At 38.9% G+C, this 22,025-nt stretch overlaps 1 protein-coding gene across 1 annotated transcript in view; it reads right to left on the bottom strand.

Annotated features, from left to right (window-relative positions):
* Window positions 1-18,920, bottom strand: part of MED13 (mediator complex subunit 13) — a 95,682-nt gene extending 76,762 nt beyond the window's left edge. The window contains exons 1-3 of the mRNA XM_032615774.1: window positions 18,772-18,920; window positions 16,714-16,948; window positions 8,459-8,627 (exon numbers count right to left, since the gene is read on the bottom strand). Coding sequence (XP_032471665.1) covers window positions 8,459-8,627; window positions 16,714-16,948; window positions 18,772-18,837 — 470 coding nt within the window. The 5' untranslated portion in view covers window positions 18,838-18,920. The remainder of the gene's footprint in view (window positions 1-8,458; window positions 8,628-16,713; window positions 16,949-18,771) is intronic.
* Window positions 18,921-22,025: the final 3,105 nt, after the last annotated feature.

The raw sequence follows: 22,025 nt of genomic DNA, 5'->3' as shown, positions 1-22,025 counted from the left end.
TGAAGCAACTAAGCCCGTGTGCCACACAACTACTGAGCCTGCGCTCTAGAGCCCGCAAGCCACAAACTGCTGAGCTCGCGTGCCACAACTACTGCAGCCCACATGCCTAGAGACTGTGCTCCGCAACAAAGAGAAGCCACCGCAACAAGAAGTCTGCACACCACGACAAAAAGTAGCCCCCGCTTGCCGCAACTAGAGAAAGCCCGCGTACAGCAACGAAGACCCAAAGCAGACAAATAAATAAATTTATTTTTTAAAAAAAAGGCCCACATCAAAAAAAAGTCTAAAAAAAATACAGCTTTCAACTGTTTCATTTCATACATAAAATACTAAAAGAGAATAATCTCTCTGCTCCCACTATTTATCTGCACTGCCCTACTTAACAGCAAGCTCTCACTTTCAGTTACCTATTTTAAGAAAAACATCACCTCCTATACTGCTAGCATATGTTTCCAATACAGTCTGATCTAGTTATAAAATGGCTGAAAATAAGCCAAGTTTGTGCATGATATAGGAGGAAAAAACTAAACATTCTAAATATGGGATAAAATTTCTGAAATTCTTGCTTTATTGTACTTCGCAGATAATTGAGTGCTTTACGAACTGAAGGTGTATGATAACCCTGCATTGAGCAAGTCTGTCGGCACTATTTTTTCAAGCATATGTTCACTTCATATTTCTGTGTCACATTTTGGTAATTCTCACATTTCCAACTTTTTCATTATTATACTTGTTATGGTGATCTGTGATAAGTGATCTCTGATGTTACTATTGCAAAAAAATTACGACTTGCTGAAAGTTCAGATGATGGTTAGTATTTTTTAAATAAAGTATTTTTAATTAAGCTATATACACTGTTTTTTAGACATAATGCTACTGCACACTTAATAGACTACAGTTAGTGTAAACATAACTTTTAAATGCACTGGAAACCAAATAAATTCTTGCGACTCGATTTATTATATGTGCTGTACTGTGGTAGTCTGGAAAAGAACCTGCAATATCTCCAAAGTATGTCTATATTAAAGGTAATCTAGTCAGAAAATATTATAGGCCAAAGCGAATGTTAGGTAATACTGCCATACTAAATTCACAATGTCTTGTCTTTCAAGGAGAGAGATCATTTTATAACATCACCTAATTTTTGATACTTAGCACTTAGAAAAGTGGAGTTAAAACAAATATGTGCAACTACAATGAGACTCCAAGGTACCGTTAGGCTACTATAAAGTACTGTATACAGTAAAACTGCTCTCCAGGAGCTTTTACTATAATAACCAAAACAAAAAGGCATGAGTGAGGCAGAATTTTACAGATGAAACCTCAACAGATAATCTTCTATTGTAGAAAAATGTTCCTTAAGTACTGAAATTAAACAAAAGATCCTTTATTCTAAGACAGAAAATGAAAATATGCTAATAAAGTTAGCTGTTCTAATAATATAACAGTTATCTATACTGCTTTAGGAGGTACTATATCTCATCTATTTTTAGCACTTCTGTTAGATAGTTACAGAAAGATGACATCCCATTTTGCTAGTAGGGAATTCAAGGCACAATGAAGTTAAATGACTTGTCTTAAAATCATAAACCTAGTTAAAGGGAATGTTGACTTAAAATTCTAGTCATCCTAACAACCAATTAAAAATGGATAAAAGACTTGAAGAGACATTTCTCCAAAGATACATAAATAGCCACCAAACATGTGAAAAGATGCTCAACATCATTAATCATTTAGAAAATGCAAATCAAAACGACAATGAGATAACCACTTCACACCCCTAAGGATGGCTACTACTTTTTTAAAAAGAAAAGAAGTGTTGGTGAGGATGTGGAGAAATTGGAATCCTCCTGCACTGCTCGTAGGAATATAAAACGGTACAGCCAATGTGGAAAAGACTTCAGCGATTCCTCAAAAAATAAATAAAAATACAACTACTGTATGATCTAGCAATTCCACTTCAATGTATATTCCCAAAAGAACTGAAAGCAGATATTTGTACACTATCTACAGCAGTGTTATTCACAATAGACAAAAAGTGGAAACAACCCAAATGTCAGATGCCAGGTGAATGGATAAACAAGATGTGGTATAAAAATACAACGGAAAATTATTCAGCCTTAAAAAGAAATGAAAATGCATGCTGCAACCTAGATGAGAACCTGGAGGACATTATGCTAAGTGAAATAAGCCAGACACAAAAAGACAAATACTATATGATTCCACTTGTGTAAGGTACTTAGAACAGTCAAATTCATAGAGACAGAAAGCAAAATGGTGGTTACCAGGGGCTGGGAGGGGGAGAAAACAGGGGGTTATCATTTAATGGGCAGATTTTCAGTTTAGGATGATGAAAACGTTCTGGAGATAATGTGATGGCTGCACAACAATGCGAATATACTTAATGCCACGGAACCATACACTTGAAAAATGGCTAAAATGGTAAATTTTATTATGTATCTTTTACCACAATGAAAAAAAAAAAGAATCCTATTCTATCATTGGATTGATAAAATTTATGTAATTGGTCCTATATTTCTGTTTATGTTGTGTTATCTAATAGCAACACGTTATGGTGATACTTTTAAAATTATGCACAACTCTTTCACAATCATCCATTTTAACATTATTTGAAATAATTAACATCCCCCCCCCAAAAAAATCCTAGTCATCCTAATTCCTAGATTTTTATTCCATCAATTCAATAGTTTTCAAACCTGTCTTTCATTAGAATCACACAGAGATCTTTTAAAAATTCCAAAGCCCAGACCACACTCCCAGGTTAATACACAGGTTATTTTTTTAATCTCTCAAGGTGATTCCACATCCGGACAAGTTTGGGAACCACTGCATTAATCTGTATTTCTGTAGCCCTCAGAGTAATTTTTTTTAAAGCTCTTTTTTTAAAAATATATATATTTATTTTATTTATTTTTGGCTGCATTGGGTCTTTGTTGCTGCACGCAGGGCTTTCTCTAGTTGCAGTGAGTGGGGGCTCCTCTTTGTTGTAGTGCGCTGGCTTTTCACTGTGGTGGCTTCTCTTGCTGTGGAGCACAGACTCTAGTCACACGGGCTTCACTCGTTGCAGCATGAAGGCTCAGTAGTTATGGCTCGCGGCTCAGTAGTTGTGACGCACGGGCTTAGTGGCTCTGCGGCATGTGGGATTTTCCCGGACCAGGGATGAAACCCGTGTCCCCTGAATTGGCAGGCAGATTCTCAACCACTGCACCATGAGGGAAGCCCCCTCAGTAACTTTTTAAATTTCTTGAATTTATAAGTGTAATTTCAATATTAGGTATCCTTGCCATATCTCAATGAACAAAAGATCTATATTAAAATCCAGAATAAAACACCTTATCTGTGATTTTGTACATACTTCTGCTCACTCAGTGAACACAATACTTACATTATACAGTAAAGAATACTTAGAAAGCAATGACATATTATTCTGGTTTACAACTTCAAGTGTTCAGGAAATACCATATCTCCCCAATATTTTAAATTTTTAAGTCTTCTGTTTCACTATTTCCAGTAACTTTAAAAAGATGTAGGTACAGGAGATATAGTGGTCTACAGGGTCCACCATCTGTCTCATATTTTTCATGCCCTATAATCCAGCTCCAGTACCTGCAAGAAATACGACCTTGGACAAGTTCCTTAACCTCCCTGTGCTTCAGATTTATCAACTGTAAAACTGGAGTAATAGGTCTGTTTTGAGAATTGATTTAATACATATTAAGCCCTGATTTCAAACACTGCTTGGCCAGTTATGCTCATTCCCTTCTCCCCTTCAGAAAAAAAATTTCTCTATTATGGTTCATATCTAAAACCAACAGTTGAAAAAGACAGATTTGTATGAATCTCTAAGAATCAGAGTAAGAAATGATAGTAAGAAAAGCTTAATGGGGAGGAAAAAAGAGAGAAAAAAGTCTTTCTTAGCACTTCATTTTTTTTCTCATTAATGTTTCTGGAAAGCATGAGAATGTGGAAAACTGACCATGCAAATCCTAATGACTCAAGCATCACAGAGAAATTTCATGGGTCATAAGTACTATTATATCATCACTTAAGACTTCAGAAATAGGATGCATAATAATCTTGATGACAGACATTAATAATAGACTAGCACAGACAGGCTAAAAGGAGGAAAAACAAGACAGTAACTATGCCCAACTTGGCAAACAGTGGATACCTTGACATAAGATGGAAGTTTCCCCTACCTCTGAGATGGTAGAGTACACTCACAATTTAGCATACAATTCCAAGAGGGTTCATAAGCCAGAGAGAAGAGATCTTTTACCAATAAGCACTACCAGGCCTGGCTGGGCTTCAAGCCCTAGAACTGTGCTGTTAATGCAAACCAATATACAGATGACTATTCAGCACTTGTAAATGTGACCAGACAACGCCGAGGTGTACTCTAAGTACAGAATGCATATTAGATTTCAAAGACTTAGTTAAAAAAAAAAAGAAGATACCTCGCTCATATCATCTTTATATGTAATTACATGCTGAAATAGAGATTAAATATATTAAAATTAATTTCACTTTTTAAAAAACTTTCTTTAATGTGCCTACTACCAGATTTAAAAACACATATGCGGGGCTTCCCTGGTGGCGCAGTGGTTGAGAGTCCGCCTGCCGATGCAGGGGACACGGGTTCGTGCCCCGGTCCGGGAAGATCCCACATGCCACGGAGCAGCTGGGTCCGTGAGCCAATGCCGCTGAGCCTGTGCGTCTGGAGCCTGTGCTCCGCAACGGGAGAGGCCACAACAGTGAGAGGCCCGCGTACCGCAAAAAAAAACAAAAAAAACAAAAAAAAACACATATGCGGGCTTCCCTGGTGGCACAGTGGTTGAGAGTCCTGCCTGCCGATGCAGGGGACATGGGTTCATTACCCGGTCTGGGAAGATCCCATATGCCGCAGAGCGGCTAGGCCCGTGAGCCACGGCCGCTGAGCCTGCGTGTCCAGAGCCTGTGCTCCGCAACGGGAGGCCACAGCAGTGAGAGGCCCGCGTACTGCAAAAAAAAAAAAAAAAAAAAAAAAAAACCACATATGCAACTCACATTATATTTCGACTCACATTATACTTCTATTAGACAGTGCTACCTTAGAAGACAAGAAGAAAGGAACTCAGTCCTTAGAAAACATAACAGTGATAGCTCTTAGCTTCCCTAGAAGTTCAGGTTTTCAGAGGTATTGAGGAACCCAACCAAAGGACATCCTAAAGCTACATAAAATGGCTACTAATATGCCACCTTAAATCTTGTGGTGCTTATATTTAATTAAAATGGAGATAAAGAGACTGTGTAAAAGCCACAGGTGTGGCAGAAGATAAACATAGCTTTATGGTAAAATTTAAAGTATAGTCTTTCATTTACTGCCAAAAATAAAACAAAAAAACCTTGACTGACTTCTTTAGTGATGCTCCTAAGGTATTATTTTAATTATAAGTGTAAAGGCTCTGGTGGAAGCAATACCATCCAAAAGAACTTTCTGCAATGATAGAAATATTCTCTACCTACACTACCCAATACAAGAGCCAGCAGTCATAAGAGCATTTGAAATGTGGTCTGTACAACTGAGGAACTGAATGTTTATTTTTTCAATTAATTGAAATTTAAATAGCTACAACTGGCTGGTGGTTACTGTAATAACAGCAGAGTTCTAAATAAAAATGGCCAGGTTCCTGACCAATCACCATACTAAAGCCTGCAACTTCAGAGCTATTCACATACATAGGACTTCCAGTCAGCATTTTAGTGCCCAGAAGTCTTAAGAGTAGAAAAGGAGGTAATTCAGACATTCAGGATCTCAAAAATATTACTTCTTATGTACTTCAGGAAACTATAGGTAGATGGGCACTACCAAAACAGTAAGACAAAAAAAGAAAACATGAGATCCAGAAAATAAGGGATCCAACACAGACAAAAAGGCGAAGAGAATTCCCAAGATGACTGCTGTGAAACAGGCCTTATAGAACAAGAAGTCCAAACTGGACTTTATACTTCTGGTACATAGCCTAGGGGCAAATTACCAATAAGTACATAGATCAGGGTTCAGCAAACTTTATCTGTAAAGAGCCAGAGAAATATTTTAGGCTAAATATTCTAGGCTTTGTGGAGTCATCTGTCACAACTATTCAATTCTGCTGTAGTGTGAAAGCAGGCATAAAATAATCCAAATGAAGGAACAGGGCTGTGTTACAATAAAAAGTTTATTTACAGAAACAGGTGGCAGGCTATATTTGCCCTGTGGGGTGGTAGTTTACCAGCCCCTGACATAGATAATTAAGTGAAAAAAGAGATAATCATTAACACTGGGGAAAACAAAATTATAGAGAGGAAATGGAATGTAATCTTAATATACCAAATGGCTCACTGAAAATAATATTTATAAAATTATAGTAATAGAAACAATAGGTATTGTTTTTACCAAATCTCATAACTATATTGGCAAAAAAGGGAAAAAAGAGAAGGGAAGAGGGAAGAGAGTATATAGGTATGCCGATGTCTAAGCATCTGGGGTAGTTAGATAGCTAAACCATTAATAGAAAGTCAATAGATTAAATCCTGAATAACTGAAATAACAGAAAACTCAGGAATCAGCACAGTAATTGCTTATAAGTTTTTAAATACATAAATTAAAAGACAGTTAAAAGAATTAAAAGGGACTGCCTCTGAGGAGCACATCTAGTAGCTGGGTTCAGGATTATAGCATTTCATTTTAAATCTTGGTAATCAGCTTGACTTCTTAAAACTATATAAATATATACAGTGAACAATGCCAATTGCCTACTTGATACTTATTCCCCTTCCTCTAATTAACTGCCTACCTAGTATCTATTCTCCATTTCTTACTAACCAGAGCCTTATTTTGCTCAGAGTGGCAATGTTCCCATATAAAAAAATATTTCTCTCAGTAATACAGCCAATTAAACATCAGCTAAAGTTTCAAGAATCTACTTTCTGATCCAAGGGTCACCACTTCTCACTTCCTCCCTCCCTTCCTCTTCCTGACTGGAATCCACTGTGAGGTTTGGAGATGCAACACTTACTGGGGCCATGAGGATAAAACCCAAAGGCTAAAGATGAAAGAGCAAAAAACTCGAGGGAACCTTAGTTTTGATGACGTTATTGAACAGATTATCTACCTGCAGACTCCTTGGTATTGAGAAAAATCAATTCCTACATAAGCCAGGTAGTTAGGTTTTCTGTCATGTGCAAATGAATGCACTCCTAACTTGTACGATTAATTATTCTATTGACAATAAAGGTTTATTTTAATTTTCAGAGAGAAAAAAATGAAAAGAGTCTTGATTTCTCCAGACTTACCTGGTCATCCAGTTCACTGAAACTAATAAGGGAAGTCTGAAAAAATTTCAGGTGCGCATGAAAAAAGATGTGCACGTGATGTAAAAAAATGACATCTCAACAATGATTACAATCACAACCAATACTTCATATCCTCACATCTTTTAGGGAAAACTAATAAATTTCCTGCATTTTCTCTTTTTCCCACATCCCATCTTACTCACCACTGTTTCATCTCTCTTCAAGTCTCACTAATTCAACAACTGCTTGGGACTAAATCTTCTAAGAGATCGTGCCTTATATTATTTAAATCAGAGAACTGTAGTAACCTAAAGCTTTTAAGACTACAGGTCTTAAAGTCTTCTGTGCATCTGTAATTATCCTACAAATTAAGTGTCCTAAATTTGCCTAATTCAAAGTTGAAGAAAATTGAAAAACAGCCCAAAAGTAAACATGTCTTATATAGAAAATTAGATTTAAATTACTTTAATTAGAGCAAAAACAGAGGTTTGAGAATGAGAAGGATTACCTCAACCCAAAACATGACTACAGATCACCATCTAAAAACAAATATTAATACTGCTTAATTTTAACAGAGTACCATGACTGTATTTCCACTAGTACTAAAAAAGTATACTTCAGGGCTTCGCTGGTGGCACAGTGGTTGAGAGTCCGCCTGCTGATGCAGGGGACACGGGTTTGTGCCCCGGTCTGGGAAGATCCCACATGCCGCGGAGCGGCTGGGCCCGTGAGCCATGGCCGCTGAGCCTGCGCGTCCGGAGCCTTGCTCCGCAACGGGAGAGGCCACAACAGTGAGAGGCCTGCGTACCGCCCCCCCAAAAAAAAAAAAAAGTATACTTCAATGCATAAGTCTCTGCTTTTCATCCCACATTTTTTCTACCATCCCAGAATAAAACTTAGGCCACTGCATTGACACACAGCCTAACCTCATTGCAAGAAAATTATTCAAATGTGTAAGAGAAAGAATGAAGGGGTCAAAGAAAACTAAACACTTGCAGTACTTTGCCAAATTTAACCTCCTGAATGTCTGCAAGATATTAGTTTATCACACATTTTCTATAAAGTCATTAAAATTAACAAGCCTAAGGAAATATCAAGTAAGAGTTTAAATAAGATAGCTTACCTTTTATTTATAGGTTTTTCATCTTTTTCATAAGGCTTTACAAACCACTTGCCAATACGTACAAAGTTCCGGTTCATTAAACATCGTTCCAACAGATTGTGAACTGCTTTGAAAAGCAAGGTACGGCATTCATAGGAAAGTCCATTCTCCCACACTCCATCTTCCTCTTCTGTAAAAGAAATGAAAGAAACAAAAGGTAACACTGTGGCACTATATCTACTTAGAGCTAAGTAAAAAGTGTGATAGTTTAACCCCTAAATTCATAAACCCTACTTCACCTCAGAATAGTGAGCTACAATCACTTCAGTATCTCTCTAGACATTAAAATATCAGGTTTCAAAGCTACTCCATAGAGAATAAAAGGCCAAAGTGCCATGTATTCTATTAAATTACCAGAAAATTATTTTTCCACCATATAAAAAGGCAACGATATACTGCAAACAGACTGATTTGGTTTCTGTATAAATGAAAAGGACATTTGTATAACCAAGGAAAATATTACACATTCTACACCTAAGATGTCAATTTCTAAGCTGGCTCACTTGTTAGTTACTTTACAAAACGGACCTTGCCAAAAAAACTAGACAGTTAATAATTAAACTCAAAATATTTTATGTCCATCAGCATTCTAATCCATGACTCAACTATAAAAATAAGTGATGGATAAAAAGGAAGCTTTTGGCAAAGAGCCCAACAAGCAGTGCATTATCAGCCACCTTAGATCTCATTACAACCTAATGATTCCCATGTTTACTATTCAGTATAGGATTCTCTACTTGGGGGGAGAAACTTAAAAATTCAACGACAAATTTTAAATGGCACATCTGATATAAAGTTATAGCAATCTTCACTAACTATACAGCCTCACTTTTTCCAGCAAATCTATTAACCACCCAAGTGAAGTTACCAAAACAAAAAAACCAACAACAAAAAAAATGCAGTCAGGGCTTCCCTGGTGGCACCGTGGTTGAGAGTCCGCCTGCTGATGCAGGGGACGTGGGTTCGTGTCCCGGTGCAGGAAGATCCCACATGCCACGGAGTGGCTAGGCCCGTGAGCTATGGCCACTGAGCCTGCGCTCAGCAACGGGAGAGGCCACAACAGTGAGAGGCCCGCGTACCGTGCACGCAAAAACAAAAATGCAGTCATTTTGATATAAGTATGGATGTAGTTCAGAAAAAAAAGCTTTTTACTCTCTATCCATCTCATACCTATAACAAAGTATCCAAGGAATCCTACTATAAATGATAGCTACTACTGTCAGCATTTTAACTTTTGTAATATTTTAAACTGCTATTTCAAATATAATTTAGTATCCTATAACTTTATAAACATTTTATAAATATGGGTCTTCTTTCAATTTAAGTAAAAATAATCTTTCTTAATTAAACACTAAAAATGTATATAACATTCCAATAGAAAAATAATAAACTAAGATGCTTTTGAATAAAAGCAGAGACACATATTAAGAGTGACACATGGTTTATATTCATAACTTACAAAACAAATGGGCAGAATAAACATTAACTCAAAAGCATGACAGTGGACTTTAACTGCACTAGAAATTTGTGCCACTACAAAGGTTAATGTTGATTTTATGTTGCTCTTTAAAGTGTTTCCTAAATTATAGTTGAAGTCTTTCAAATAAACTAATTGTATTTTTTCAAAAAAGGTAAGCTCTTAAAAAATGAGGTAAGCTTTAGAAAATGACAATACTTGAGAGTTGAAATAATTTTTAAATCATTAATAATAAACAGAGAAAGGTCTTCACATTCTACTATATTACAGACATCCTTATCTACTTCCATTTAAAGCCAAAATTTTACAAGTTTCACTTTATTAAAGAAAACAGGCTAGAAGAAAAGGGAAGTGGCACATGGTGATTTCACTTTATTTAAAAGGTCTAGATCACAAGCATATTTGTGAGTTGCTGAGAGAAAAAAAAGTGAATCTTTTGCAATCTGCTTTCAGCCTAATCAGGTTCTATTATTTCAAAATTAAATACCTACAACATTAAGAGCTTTATCTAAAGTTATGTGATTTATGATTACTAAAAGTACACATATTCTTAATTCCAAGAGAATTATGCCGGAATTCTTCATAACCTATTTAGTGTACTTTTACTTTTATTGCCTTTTACCTCAAAAATCCTTACCTTCTAGGAAGCACAATGGAGTAACATTTGTCATACGTAAGTAGCCCCTACCAAAATCTTTTTTCTGACTACTTCTAAGTTTTAAACCAACAAAGAACCAAGACACACAGTTTACCATTACATTTCAAAGTTGTACAGTCACTATAAACTTCAAATATCAGAAAATTATTCACTGCAAACTTGAGACTGAATTTGCCTTCTTCCCCAAAAGAGTAAATTAAAAATCTTTAGAATAGTAAGTAATATGACTGTATTACATAAATACAATTTATATAAATTTCCACATAAAATTCTGAATATTTTATGGTTTTATTTTTAAAAATCTATTTCAGTTAAACCTGTACTTAAATAGTTTAAGAATATAAATATAGTTTAGAAAATTAACCAGTATTAATATTCAAGCATTTCTCCCTCATTGCTCTAAATTTTTTTGTCTAGAGAAACTCAGGTGAACTTACTACTCATTTTACATTATACCCTCAAATGCCCACAATGCTCATTAACACTAAATGGGAGTTATGCATAAAACAAACAGACCACTTGTTAGGATTTTCTAAGGCCAACAAATATCTTGAGTATATCTTCACCTATATGGTTGGTAACTAAGCAACCATTACAAAAGTAACATAATTTCATTTTTCATTGCTGAGGAAATAATAGAACAATTCCTAATAACATTCAGTGAAAAGCTTGAAGGGGTTTTTTTTGGTGGGGGGGGGGGGGTGTCACTTAGCAACAAGAAGCCTACTGAGCCAAGCTTCTATTTTGATATTATAACCATAATAAAAGTACTTCTACATGTTGTATTCAGAGATATAAAAAGTGAAATGGTGGGATTAAGCCTCCGCGCTCCAATGCAGGGGGCCCGGGTTCGATCTCTGGTCAGGGAACTAGAATTAGATCCCACATGCCGCAACTAAAGGAGCCCACATGCTGCAACTAAACGATTCCCTCAGAGCTTCCCTGATGGTGCAGTGGTTAAGAATCTGCCTGCCAACACAGGGGACGGGTTTGATCCCTGGTCCAGGAAGATCCCACATATCGGGAAGCAACTAAGCAACTACTGAGCCTACGCTCTAGAGCCTGCGAGCTGCAACTACTGAAGCCCACAAGCCTAGGGCCTGTGCTCCGCAACAAGAGAAGCCACCACTGCAACAAACAGTAGCCCCCGCTCGCTGCAACTAGAGAAAGCTCGTGGGCAGCAGCGAAGACCCAACGCAGCCAAAAATAAAATAAAATTTAAAAATGAATAAAAGATTCCCTCATGCCACAACTAAAGATCCCACATGCCACAACTAAGACCCAGCAAGCCAAATAAATAAATCAATAAATATTTTTAAAAAAAGAAGAGTGAAATGGTACAACTAAGCCACCCAAGACATAGTGATATGCACCTCTTACATTAATTAAAATAAGTCCTTGAAGCTCAACACCAGTATTATAACAGAAATGGGAGGGAGAAGGAACACATAGCAAACCTTTACCTAGCTCTTTTGAACTTAATCAACCATAGCCTACTGGAAAAAGTCTGCTTAATATATTTAAATAAATGTTTTCCTCCTCTTGTACCTGTATCCCCAGAGAAAACAGTTTCAATTCTGTGTTTTTAGTACTGTTCCATCACCCTTAGCATTAGAACTCTTAATCGTCATTACGTGAAAAAATTTTACAAAGTATTTTAAGAAAACAATGCGTAAGTTCAAATGCTAAATTTGATTTCCATAAAAAAAATTTTTCTGAGGATACATATTATAGTGATGCAAAAGTATGTGATACGTCATCAGAATAATTCTCCATGAGTGGGGGAAAAAAAACAAAAAAAGTTGATATACCTAGCACTTGTACTCAGTTTTCTCAAAACTGACATCTTTAAATATCTCCATAGCGGTAAGCCAGTAAAAAAGGAATCTTTTCCTAAGTAAGTCTGCCAAACTATTAAAATGCAACATGCACTAATGAATAATAAACGGGCCAAAAATGATCACTGTAGAAAATACTGTGTATTTCTTTAAAGAATAAAGACAAATGTTTAAATGTGTAGCTCAGTGTCTGTCTTGAACAACAATTGCCCATTCATAAGCTATTCATTCAACAAATATTACTGACAGCCTTAAACTGGCAGCATTACTGATCGGCAAAAGCTGAAAAATTTTGGTTTAAAAGAAGCCTAATATGCTTACCTTTGATTTGAAGATTTAAAAGACACACTTTCCTGCTCAAAATTGATAGTACACAAAAAAGCATGGCAAACAAAGTTGTCCCTAGAGACTAGCAAACATAAAAAGTTGGGTCACAAGTAAATTATGGAACAGAAGACAGAAATGAATTAACTCTCTTCGGCTACCTGGGGAACAAAACAATTTTTTAGTTTGGCTGACACTAAACTCCTATATTTGGCTGCTATTTACCTATTTGTCAACCTTGTTAAAGCTGCCACTTAAGGTTAAATTCCACTGTAATTAATATCCTTCAGGGCTTCCCTGGTGGCGCAGTGGTTAAGAATCCACCTGCCAATGCAGGGGACACGGGTTCGAGCCCTGGTCCGGGAAGATCCCACATGCCGCAGAGCAACTAAGCCCGTGAGCCACAACTACTGAGCCTGTGCTCTAGAGCAACAAGAGAAGCCACCACAATGAGAAGCCTACGCACAGCAACGAAGAGTAGCCCCCTCTCTCCGCAACTAGAGAAAGCCTGTGCACAGCAACAAAGACCCAATGCAGCCAAAAATAAATTAAAAAAAAAAAAAAAAATCCTTCAGTAAAAGCATCCAAAATTAAATTCTAAGACTAAACAATCGCCTGTTTAGTTTGACACTATTTACAATGAAATTCTGTTATAATGAAAAGTATTTGGACATGCTGCTGAAATTCCATATATATACCACAAGAGCCAGGAAAAATATTTTTAGCCCGGACTGATTCTGTTTTTTCAGTTCTCAAGGTATCAGTTTTCTCAAAGGGTCTTATCACATTCTAGCTACTATGATTTTCTTTTTAAGATGCAAACCTCAGAGAGGGAGCAGTTGTTTTTATTTTTGTTTCAAGGGAAAAACTAACAGCCAATGATGACAGCAATAAAATTCAAAAAAGGGTAAGGCACAGAATAAAAATACCCACAAAACTCTTCTCCTTTGAGAACACACTAATAATGAAACAACTTTGCTCTGAAGCAAACTAACAGTACACTTAAAAGAACCAATACAGACTTTTGACCAGAGGAATTAAACTAAAATTTTCCCACCACCACATTTACATCTCTATCACACAACCACTGAACGAGGACTGCTACAAAGTTTAAATTAAAAAAAATTAAAATTTAGGGCTTCCCTGGTGGCACAGCGGTTAAGAATCCACCTGCCAGTGCTGAGGACACAGGTTCGAGCCCTGGTCTGGGAGGGTCCCACATGCCTCGGAGCAACTAAGCCTGCTGCTCCGTGAGCCACAACTACTGAGCCTGCGCCCTGGAGCACGTGCTCCGCAACAAGAGAAGCCACCACAATAAAGCGTAGCCCCTGCTCACCGCAACTAGAGAAAGCCTGCCTGCAGCAACAAAGACCCAACACAGCCAAAAATAAACTAAAATAAAATAAATTTATTTAAAAAAAAATTAAAATTTAAAAGGTTGTAATCAAAGAGGAGTTCTGTTCTCCAATTCTTTTTCTATCAAAACATATGGATACTGATCCAACTATCCATTCTCTTAGAGGGAACAGAGTAAAAAGTAAAAGAAAAAAAGTGTTTGGCTTTAGGATTCAAAGGACATTATGAACAAATTATCTTTCTGGAACGTTAACAGTTAGGCCAGTACTAGTTAGCACAAATCCTGACCCAAAAATCATCAAGTCTTTGCAAATTACTAAATACGACTACTGCTACAAAACAAGTAACTGAGAGTTAAAGTATGTATCAAATCAGATCTGGTTTGCTGTAACAGACTTTCACCAATTAGCAATAAAACCAGTTTACATTCTATTTCTACATATCAGCAAATCTTGAAAGGAAGGTGACCCAAACATGTGCTACATGTAAGAGGCAGGCAGAAATTTAAAAGGCACTATGGAACCTGACCGAACTCTTCAGAACTATCAAGATCATTAAAAATAAAGCAAGTCTGAGAAACTGTCACAGTCTAGAACAGTTGAAGGGAACATGACAACTAAACGTAATATGGTATCTTTGATAAGATCATAGGATAGAAAAAGGACATTAGGTAACAATAAAAGAAAACCAAAGAAACTATCAATTTTAGGTAATACCAATGTATCAACACTGGTTCATTAGCTGTGAAAAATGTACATTTTGATGGAAGATGTTAACAATAAAAGAAATTAGGTGAGGGTTGTTATTCAGGAACTCTCTATACCTCTTTTTATGTAAATCTAAAACTATTTTAAAACAAAAAGTTACTTTTAAAAAATACACTATGGATGACACAAAGGAGATTAAGGGGGTTAAGCAAAGGCAACTCTGTACTTTTATTACTGAGTTAATAAGAAAAACTGAGAATTCTAATCTGCAAAAAGGAATGCCTCCCTCCTTCCCTCACCAACAAGAGGGGCACCATTATCACCATAATCACAAATATTTCAGTCACAAGATGTGGTAGGTGCTGAAGCAAACAGAAGGACACTGTCTGTGAAGAGCAGGCTGAAACTAAATTAATCAGCTTTCTGTTACCACCTGGGTCATGCCGGTTCCCCTTTCCTCACTACTACACCTCCACTCGGAACTCAGGATTGCCTCCTGCAGCTGATGCCACCCCTACTGTCCAGCTGCTCTCTTCTCAGGGGAGCTTAAAAGAAGGGGGTAGAGTGCCACAGATGGGAAGAAATGAAAAAGGGGTTAGCTAGAGAGACAGAGGCAGACTAATTACCCCAAAAGGGAGGCAGACGGTGTCCCTGGAGCAAACAAAAGGGCACAACAAATATACTCTATCAGCAAAGACCTTATTATTCTCTAAGATATGTCTGATTTAGGTAAAGACATTCTAAAGTAAATGACAAGTTAAAAAAAAAGCTAAAACATTATAAAAATACCATTGGCTACACCACCTGTTTAAAACAGTATAGGACAGACTTGGAACAGTAAATATGATTATATACAACTACTAATATATTTTTCTTTACTACTTCAATTGCTTTCACTCTGATAAATTCTTAGTATTCAATGGCATTCAGCAAAATCTGACAAGTAAAGCCTAATCTTCCAAAATTACTTTCATTATGTTCAAATCAGTATTTTAAGGTGTCGGTATTACCATTTTTAAGAAAATATGCTAAAAAACAGTTAAACTAGAAGAAATTTTTTTTATATAACTGAAGTTTCAGGAGAAAACATATTTAAACACATAACATGAAACATCGAAAAAAAATACCCACATAATATTTTAATATACATCAGAACAACTTACATTTAACTTTAATTTTACTGATTTGCTCATAAGATTATTTCTCTAACTTTTCAGATTATGATTCCATGTCCCACTGTAAAAGCTAACAAGTTGGCACTGTTTCATATCAAAGACAGTCTTTGATGGAACAGTCTCTAAAATAAAAGTATCACTTTCCAAGAATAAGAAAATTAACATATGCCTTCATATGTTAATAATGTAACAGCCACAAATAAAAATAATAAAGTAACTATATGCTTGGGGAAAAAAACACGTGAAAGTTACAACATTTCTAGATCCTTCTACAACTGTTTACACATTCATACAGAAGACAGCAGTGGCAGAACTGACTCAAAGATGAGTTACACTTGGCTTCCAAAGTATTTTATGACTTTGTTAGGAAATGCTCCCCAATTCCATTTTTCTTAAGTTAATTAACGTAACATGCCTTCCTTGGGCCCTGTCTGCCAGAAATTCATAAGAAAGCTGGGTGGTAAAAGAATAAAGTTATTCAAGGCTTAAAAAACCTGCCATAATATGCATAATTTTAAGTAAAATAAAATAACCCCAGTGAACTAAAACATGAAGCTGAATTTTTATCTGGTTTCATACTCAACAATGTTCCACCAAAAAAATCTTAATTTTTAATACAAATGTTTTTAAGAAAAGTATACAACATTGCTATATTGTCAGTTAGAAATAATTTGCTTTCACCTGACAGGTCATGGTGAATAAGGTCAGCAAAATTGGGGTCTTCGCCCCACCAAAATATCCACAATTCTCTTCTTCCAGGTCTTTGATCTCGCCGCCAAACACCAAGTACGTCTGCCTTAAGGCAGCGACTAAAACTGCTCAAAATGGGGTCTTCCTCTGTCACCGGAAACAGAATGGGGGCAGAAGTTGGGCCTTGCCATACATATCTTTTCCATTTAATTCCCGTCAAGTCAGCCTGAAGAAAAGAAAGCATGATTTTTTTTATTACTGCATATTCACTCAAAATCAAAAGTACTCACTATTAAAGTCCCTTATTTCATTAAGACATTACAATTTTTCAACATATGCTTACGATATTAAAGCAGACTGACCAAAAAAAAAAGCTTATTCTGATAATTCAGCAACCAAAACTTAAAGGAAAAAAACAAACAGTTAAAAAATTAATACTGACATGTCACTGAATAGCAAGTCAATAAATGTGTCCCAAGGAGAAATAAAAGAAACTTAACAATGTTAAATATAAACATGTACTTTGATGCTGCACACTGAGTAAACATTTACTCTCTGTCCTAAGTTCTGCTCTAACTGGTTACATTTGTTTCTTGGTGTCAAACTTATACCAAAATTAACTTTTAAAGATTCATCATTCCATGTTTATAGAAGTCATGGCTCTAATGAAATCTGAACTACATTTGAAAAAAATCTTGTTAAATCTTTACCCATCCCTTTTAGGAAAAGTCAAATAGCTGCTTACAAAGAACCGTCAGATTTGTGCTAGTCTTATCTTCAAAGAACCTGATCCTAAAAGTACCAAAAATAGACTGAGTTGAAGAAGACAGAAACGTAAAACCCATTTGTCTTATTACATGTGAAGAGATGCTGATTAATGGATATTGTACAAGAAAACATTTTATAAGGGGGAAAGGCGTTAAAGAGCTCTACTTAGCATTATGAAAGTAATTCATCAGAGCAAATTCAATAACTCTTTAATATAACTTAAAGGTGCAAAGCCTAAGGTGCCAAAAATGAAACTGCTGATACACGACTGGCAGTTTACACTTGCCAACTAGTTGTGCTCCGCCCACTCGATTCACTTACCTATCACACACTCTCTTAATATTTCTCATAGGACAGGGAAATCGAAAAAAGAAAGTTACCGAAACTTTAAATCATTTATGAAGCTAAGCTACTATCTAATTGAAGACTGAATTTTGCAACAGTTGGTACTTTGAAAGTCTTTATTGGATGTTCCCAGACCTGGGCCAACCTACACAATTGTGTCCCTACATCCAGCTTCCCCTGACTTTTCAATAAAAGGAGGAGCAGCCTCCTCAAAACATTCTAAAAACGCAGGCAGAACAGACAAATATCAAAACATTTAGTACAGAACCACAGAACCTCCTCCATCAGCCCGCTCCACTCTCACACAAACATAATGTTCTAATAAAAGCAAGACGGCCAGAAATTGTCAAAATGGCAAACTCTTTTCAGAGTTTAAAAGAGAAAACATATGAAATGGCATTTACTGTTTTTTACACAGAGTCTGAAGTCACCCAAGGAAGAAACTAGCCCCCTACAGTTTGACTCATATGAAAAAACGCAAAACGAAAAGAAGAGTGCTTAAGTTCCGGGGTCCTGTTTACTGGGAGAAACCAAATGAGCAGAGTGAGGCAGTGGGAGAACGGGCGACAGTGGAAAGTGGGAGGAGGGGGGTACATGATCAACAAGGAGAAAAGCAACAGTTAAGCAAGAAACACAGAGGGAAATGCTAGCGTCCTGCCAGATAAGGAGCCCAAGTTGAAGACAAGACTACGGTGAGGAAAAAGGAGTCGGAAACAAGAAAAAAGGCCGACACTCTTAAAACAGAGCCCAGGACGGCGGAGGTGGAACGCGTCTCCGGGCTGGTGCCGAGCTTGCCGCGGCGCCGGCTCCGGCTGGGCCTCGCCCGGGGACTCGGGCATCTGGATCCGACCCGGACCCCCTCCCCCACGGCCCAAGGGCGCACCTCGCGGCCCCTCCCCCACCGCCCACTCGCCGCGGCCCCCGCCCGGCACTCACCAGGCAGAAGAGGTTACAGTGACAATCTTCCAGGCTGGCCCCGTTCGGCACGAAGGAGGAACTCATCGTCCCTCACAGCAGCCGCCGCCGGCGCCACAACCCACCATCCGCCATTACCGCCGCCTCCGACCAGAGAGAGAAACACAGACACCGGGGAGGGCGGGGGGGTGGTGGTTGGGGGGGGCGGTGGAAGAGGAGGCCGCCGGGCCGCCAGCCCTCTCCACCCACCCCCCCGCCGCCGCGAGCAGCCCCCGCCGCCCGGCCGGCACCCAGCCGCCCGGGGCCGAGGGCCGGAGGCGGGAGGGCCGCGCCGCGCTCGCCCCGCCGGCCGGACTGAGGCCGCCGCGGAGCCCGCGGACGCTCGTCCCTCTCTGGGGGACAGAGGGGATGTGTGCCCCTGCCACAAGAAAAAATAATAAATTACACAATAAATAATTAAAATCGAGTCCGAGAGGGCAGAGCCCAAGCCCTGGAGGGTTCTCCCGGGCAAAGAGGCGCCCGCAGAGGGGCGGGAAGGGCGAGAACGGGGAGAGAAGCCGAGGCCCCCGGCCCGGCAGCGGCGATGTCCTTAAGCCCAGAGTCTCCTCTGTGGCGGAGGTGGTGGCGGCGTCTGCGGGCTCAGACCATTCTCTGGCTGTGTCTTCGTGTCGTCCCTGAGCCAAGCCGGACCAGCGTCCGCTCTCCTGCGGCCTCACCTCCGGGACGCCGTAGACTCCCCCATTTTGTGGGCCCAGCGGGCGGTGTTTTTCCCCCTTTAATCCGAATTCACGGGTTTTCCCTTCGCTTTAATGGCGGCCACAGGGACCAGCTCGCCCTCTCTGCTCGCCCATTGGCCGCCTGAAGGTCACATGGGCCCGGGTCTCCGTGGGGAGGTGGAGAGAGGAGGGAGCGAGGGAGGGCCGGGAAGCTTTCAGCAGAGGCGGTGAGCCCACGGGCACAGGGTAGCCAGCTGGTGGCCACTAAAATAGCGCCATCTGCTGGGTGCCCCGGCCAGTGTGAGATGACCCGGGCCCTGGCGCTATCTTTCTCCTTGCCGGAGAATTTACAGTACAAGAGGGTTCACATCACAAATCTGAGAATTACGTTGAAATCAGTTTGAATTCTTTGGAAGAGAAAGTGTTGCAAAAATTCCAAGCCATTCTCATTTATTCCACAAGGCCGTGGGATGCAGAGCAAACCCCTGGGCTTGGGAGTCAGATGATCTGAGAGAGGATTCGGTCACTTGAAAGTTGTGATGTTAAGAAACATAAACGGAACAATATAGCCTGTGGTTAACAGCCTGGGAGTTAGAGCCACCCTGCCTGGGTTCGAACTTTGAGCGAATCACTTACCTCTGTGTGTCTCAGTTTACTTATCTGCGAAATGAGGAAAACATATCCCCTACCTCACAGGTTGTTGTGGTAATTGAGTTAACACAAAGAAAGCACGTAGCCCAGTGCCCGGCACAGATAAACACTGTTTGGAGTTATCTATTATTGTTGTCATCATTAGGTGTGGTTATTGTGAGGAATAAGTGAACCAGTGTATGTAAGTGCCCACTAGAGCGTCATCTCCGTGAGAACTGGGACTTACTTAGGTTCACTGCTGCATCTCTAGTGTCTAAAAAAGGTTCCTAGCACACAGTAGGTGCTTGATAGATGTAAATTTGCAAATGAATGAATGGTAAAAAGTAGGAGTCAAATAAAACGTTAGTTCCCTTTCCCACAAAACATTTAGTTCTTGACTGGATTACACTTCAACGTAGGAGTTCAAACAGTTTTTGCCTGAGAGTTTTAGCTGGGAGAGGAGAGCGACAGAAAGAAAGGATGGGGGAAAGGAAGGAGGGAGGAAGAAGTAAAGGTGATTCAAAAAATTGGAGACATCAGTGAGTTAGGACTTTACCAATTTTTAATTTTAATTGCCTCTGTAAAATAATGATGGATTCTTATATATCACTTCCTCAGCCACAGATTAAAAAGCTTTCCTCCTCTACCTATATAGATTCACGCATGGTGGTGAAGAGTCCAGATCTTGAAGCCAAAGTCCTATAGAAAAAGTTCTGCCACTTGCCGATCTTGGACTTCAGGGCAAATTAATTTCTCTTACTCTCAGTTTTCTCACTGTAAAATAGTGATAATGAAAGTACTTTTCAGGACTTCCCTGGTGGTCCAGTGGTAAAGAATCCACTTTCCAATGCAGGAGACGCAGGTTTAATACCTGGTGGGGGAACTAAGATCCTACATGCCACGGGGAAACTAAGCCCACGTGCCTCAACTAGAGAGTCTGCCTGCCGCAAACTACAGAACCCTCGCGCTGTGGAGCCCACATGCCTCAACTAGAGCCCTTGAGCCTCAAGGAAGAGCCCACACACCGCAACTAAGACCCACCGCAGCCAAAAATTTAAAAATAAATAAATATATATTTTTAAAAAATAATGAAAGTACTTTTCTCCTAAAGTGTCTGGTGGATGAAACAGTGAAGGCATGGGGCTTGCCACAGTATTTACTAAATGTTAGCTATTAATATATTTTTAAAAATCATTATTGAGCACCTGATGCTCAACTGAGTGTGTTCCTGGTCTGTACTAGGCCTGCGATACAAATATGAATAAGATACGTGCATATCCCTAAAGATTCCTGAAGCAAGGCAATAAAGGAACCATTTCCCACAGAATAAGATAAAATAAAGGGGATTCCCTGGTGGCGCAGTGGTTGAGAATCTGCCTGCCAATGCAGGGGACACGGGTTCGAGCCCTGGTGTGGGAAGATTCCACATGCCGCGGAGCAACCGCGCCCATGAGCCACAACTACTGAGCCTGCGCGTCTGGAGCCTGTGTTCCACAAGAGAGGCTGAGATAGTGAGAGGCCCGTGCACCGTGATGAAGAGGGGCCCCCACTCGCCGCAACTAGAGAAAGTCCTCGCACAGAAACGAAGACCTAATACAGAAATAAATTAATTGATTTTTTTAAAAAAGATAAAATACAAAGTAGGTAATTGCTTTAATATGTATGTATCAACTATGTCACAACAGAAGTGCTGAAGGAGGAGCACCAAAGTCAGAGCAGGCATCTCAAAGTAGGTAGCATTTGAAATCAGATTTGAAGGATAAAATGAATTCTTATAAAGCCCTTTGAAACAGTTAAATCTTATTAAACCCAATTCAGATCCAAAGGCCACATATCAAAGTCAATTATACAACCAGGACTAATTCAATCCAGGAGTTCAAATCAACTAAGGTTCACATCCTTTCTAACTGAGTTCCCACACTGGGAGAC

The sequence above is a fragment of the Phocoena sinus genome, chromosome 20 (assembly GCF_008692025.1).
Source record: "Phocoena sinus isolate mPhoSin1 chromosome 20, mPhoSin1.pri, whole genome shotgun sequence".
NCBI classification, from domain to species: Eukaryota; Metazoa; Chordata; class Mammalia; order Artiodactyla; family Phocoenidae; genus Phocoena; species Phocoena sinus.
This window is presented reverse-complemented; position numbering and strand designations above follow the sequence as displayed.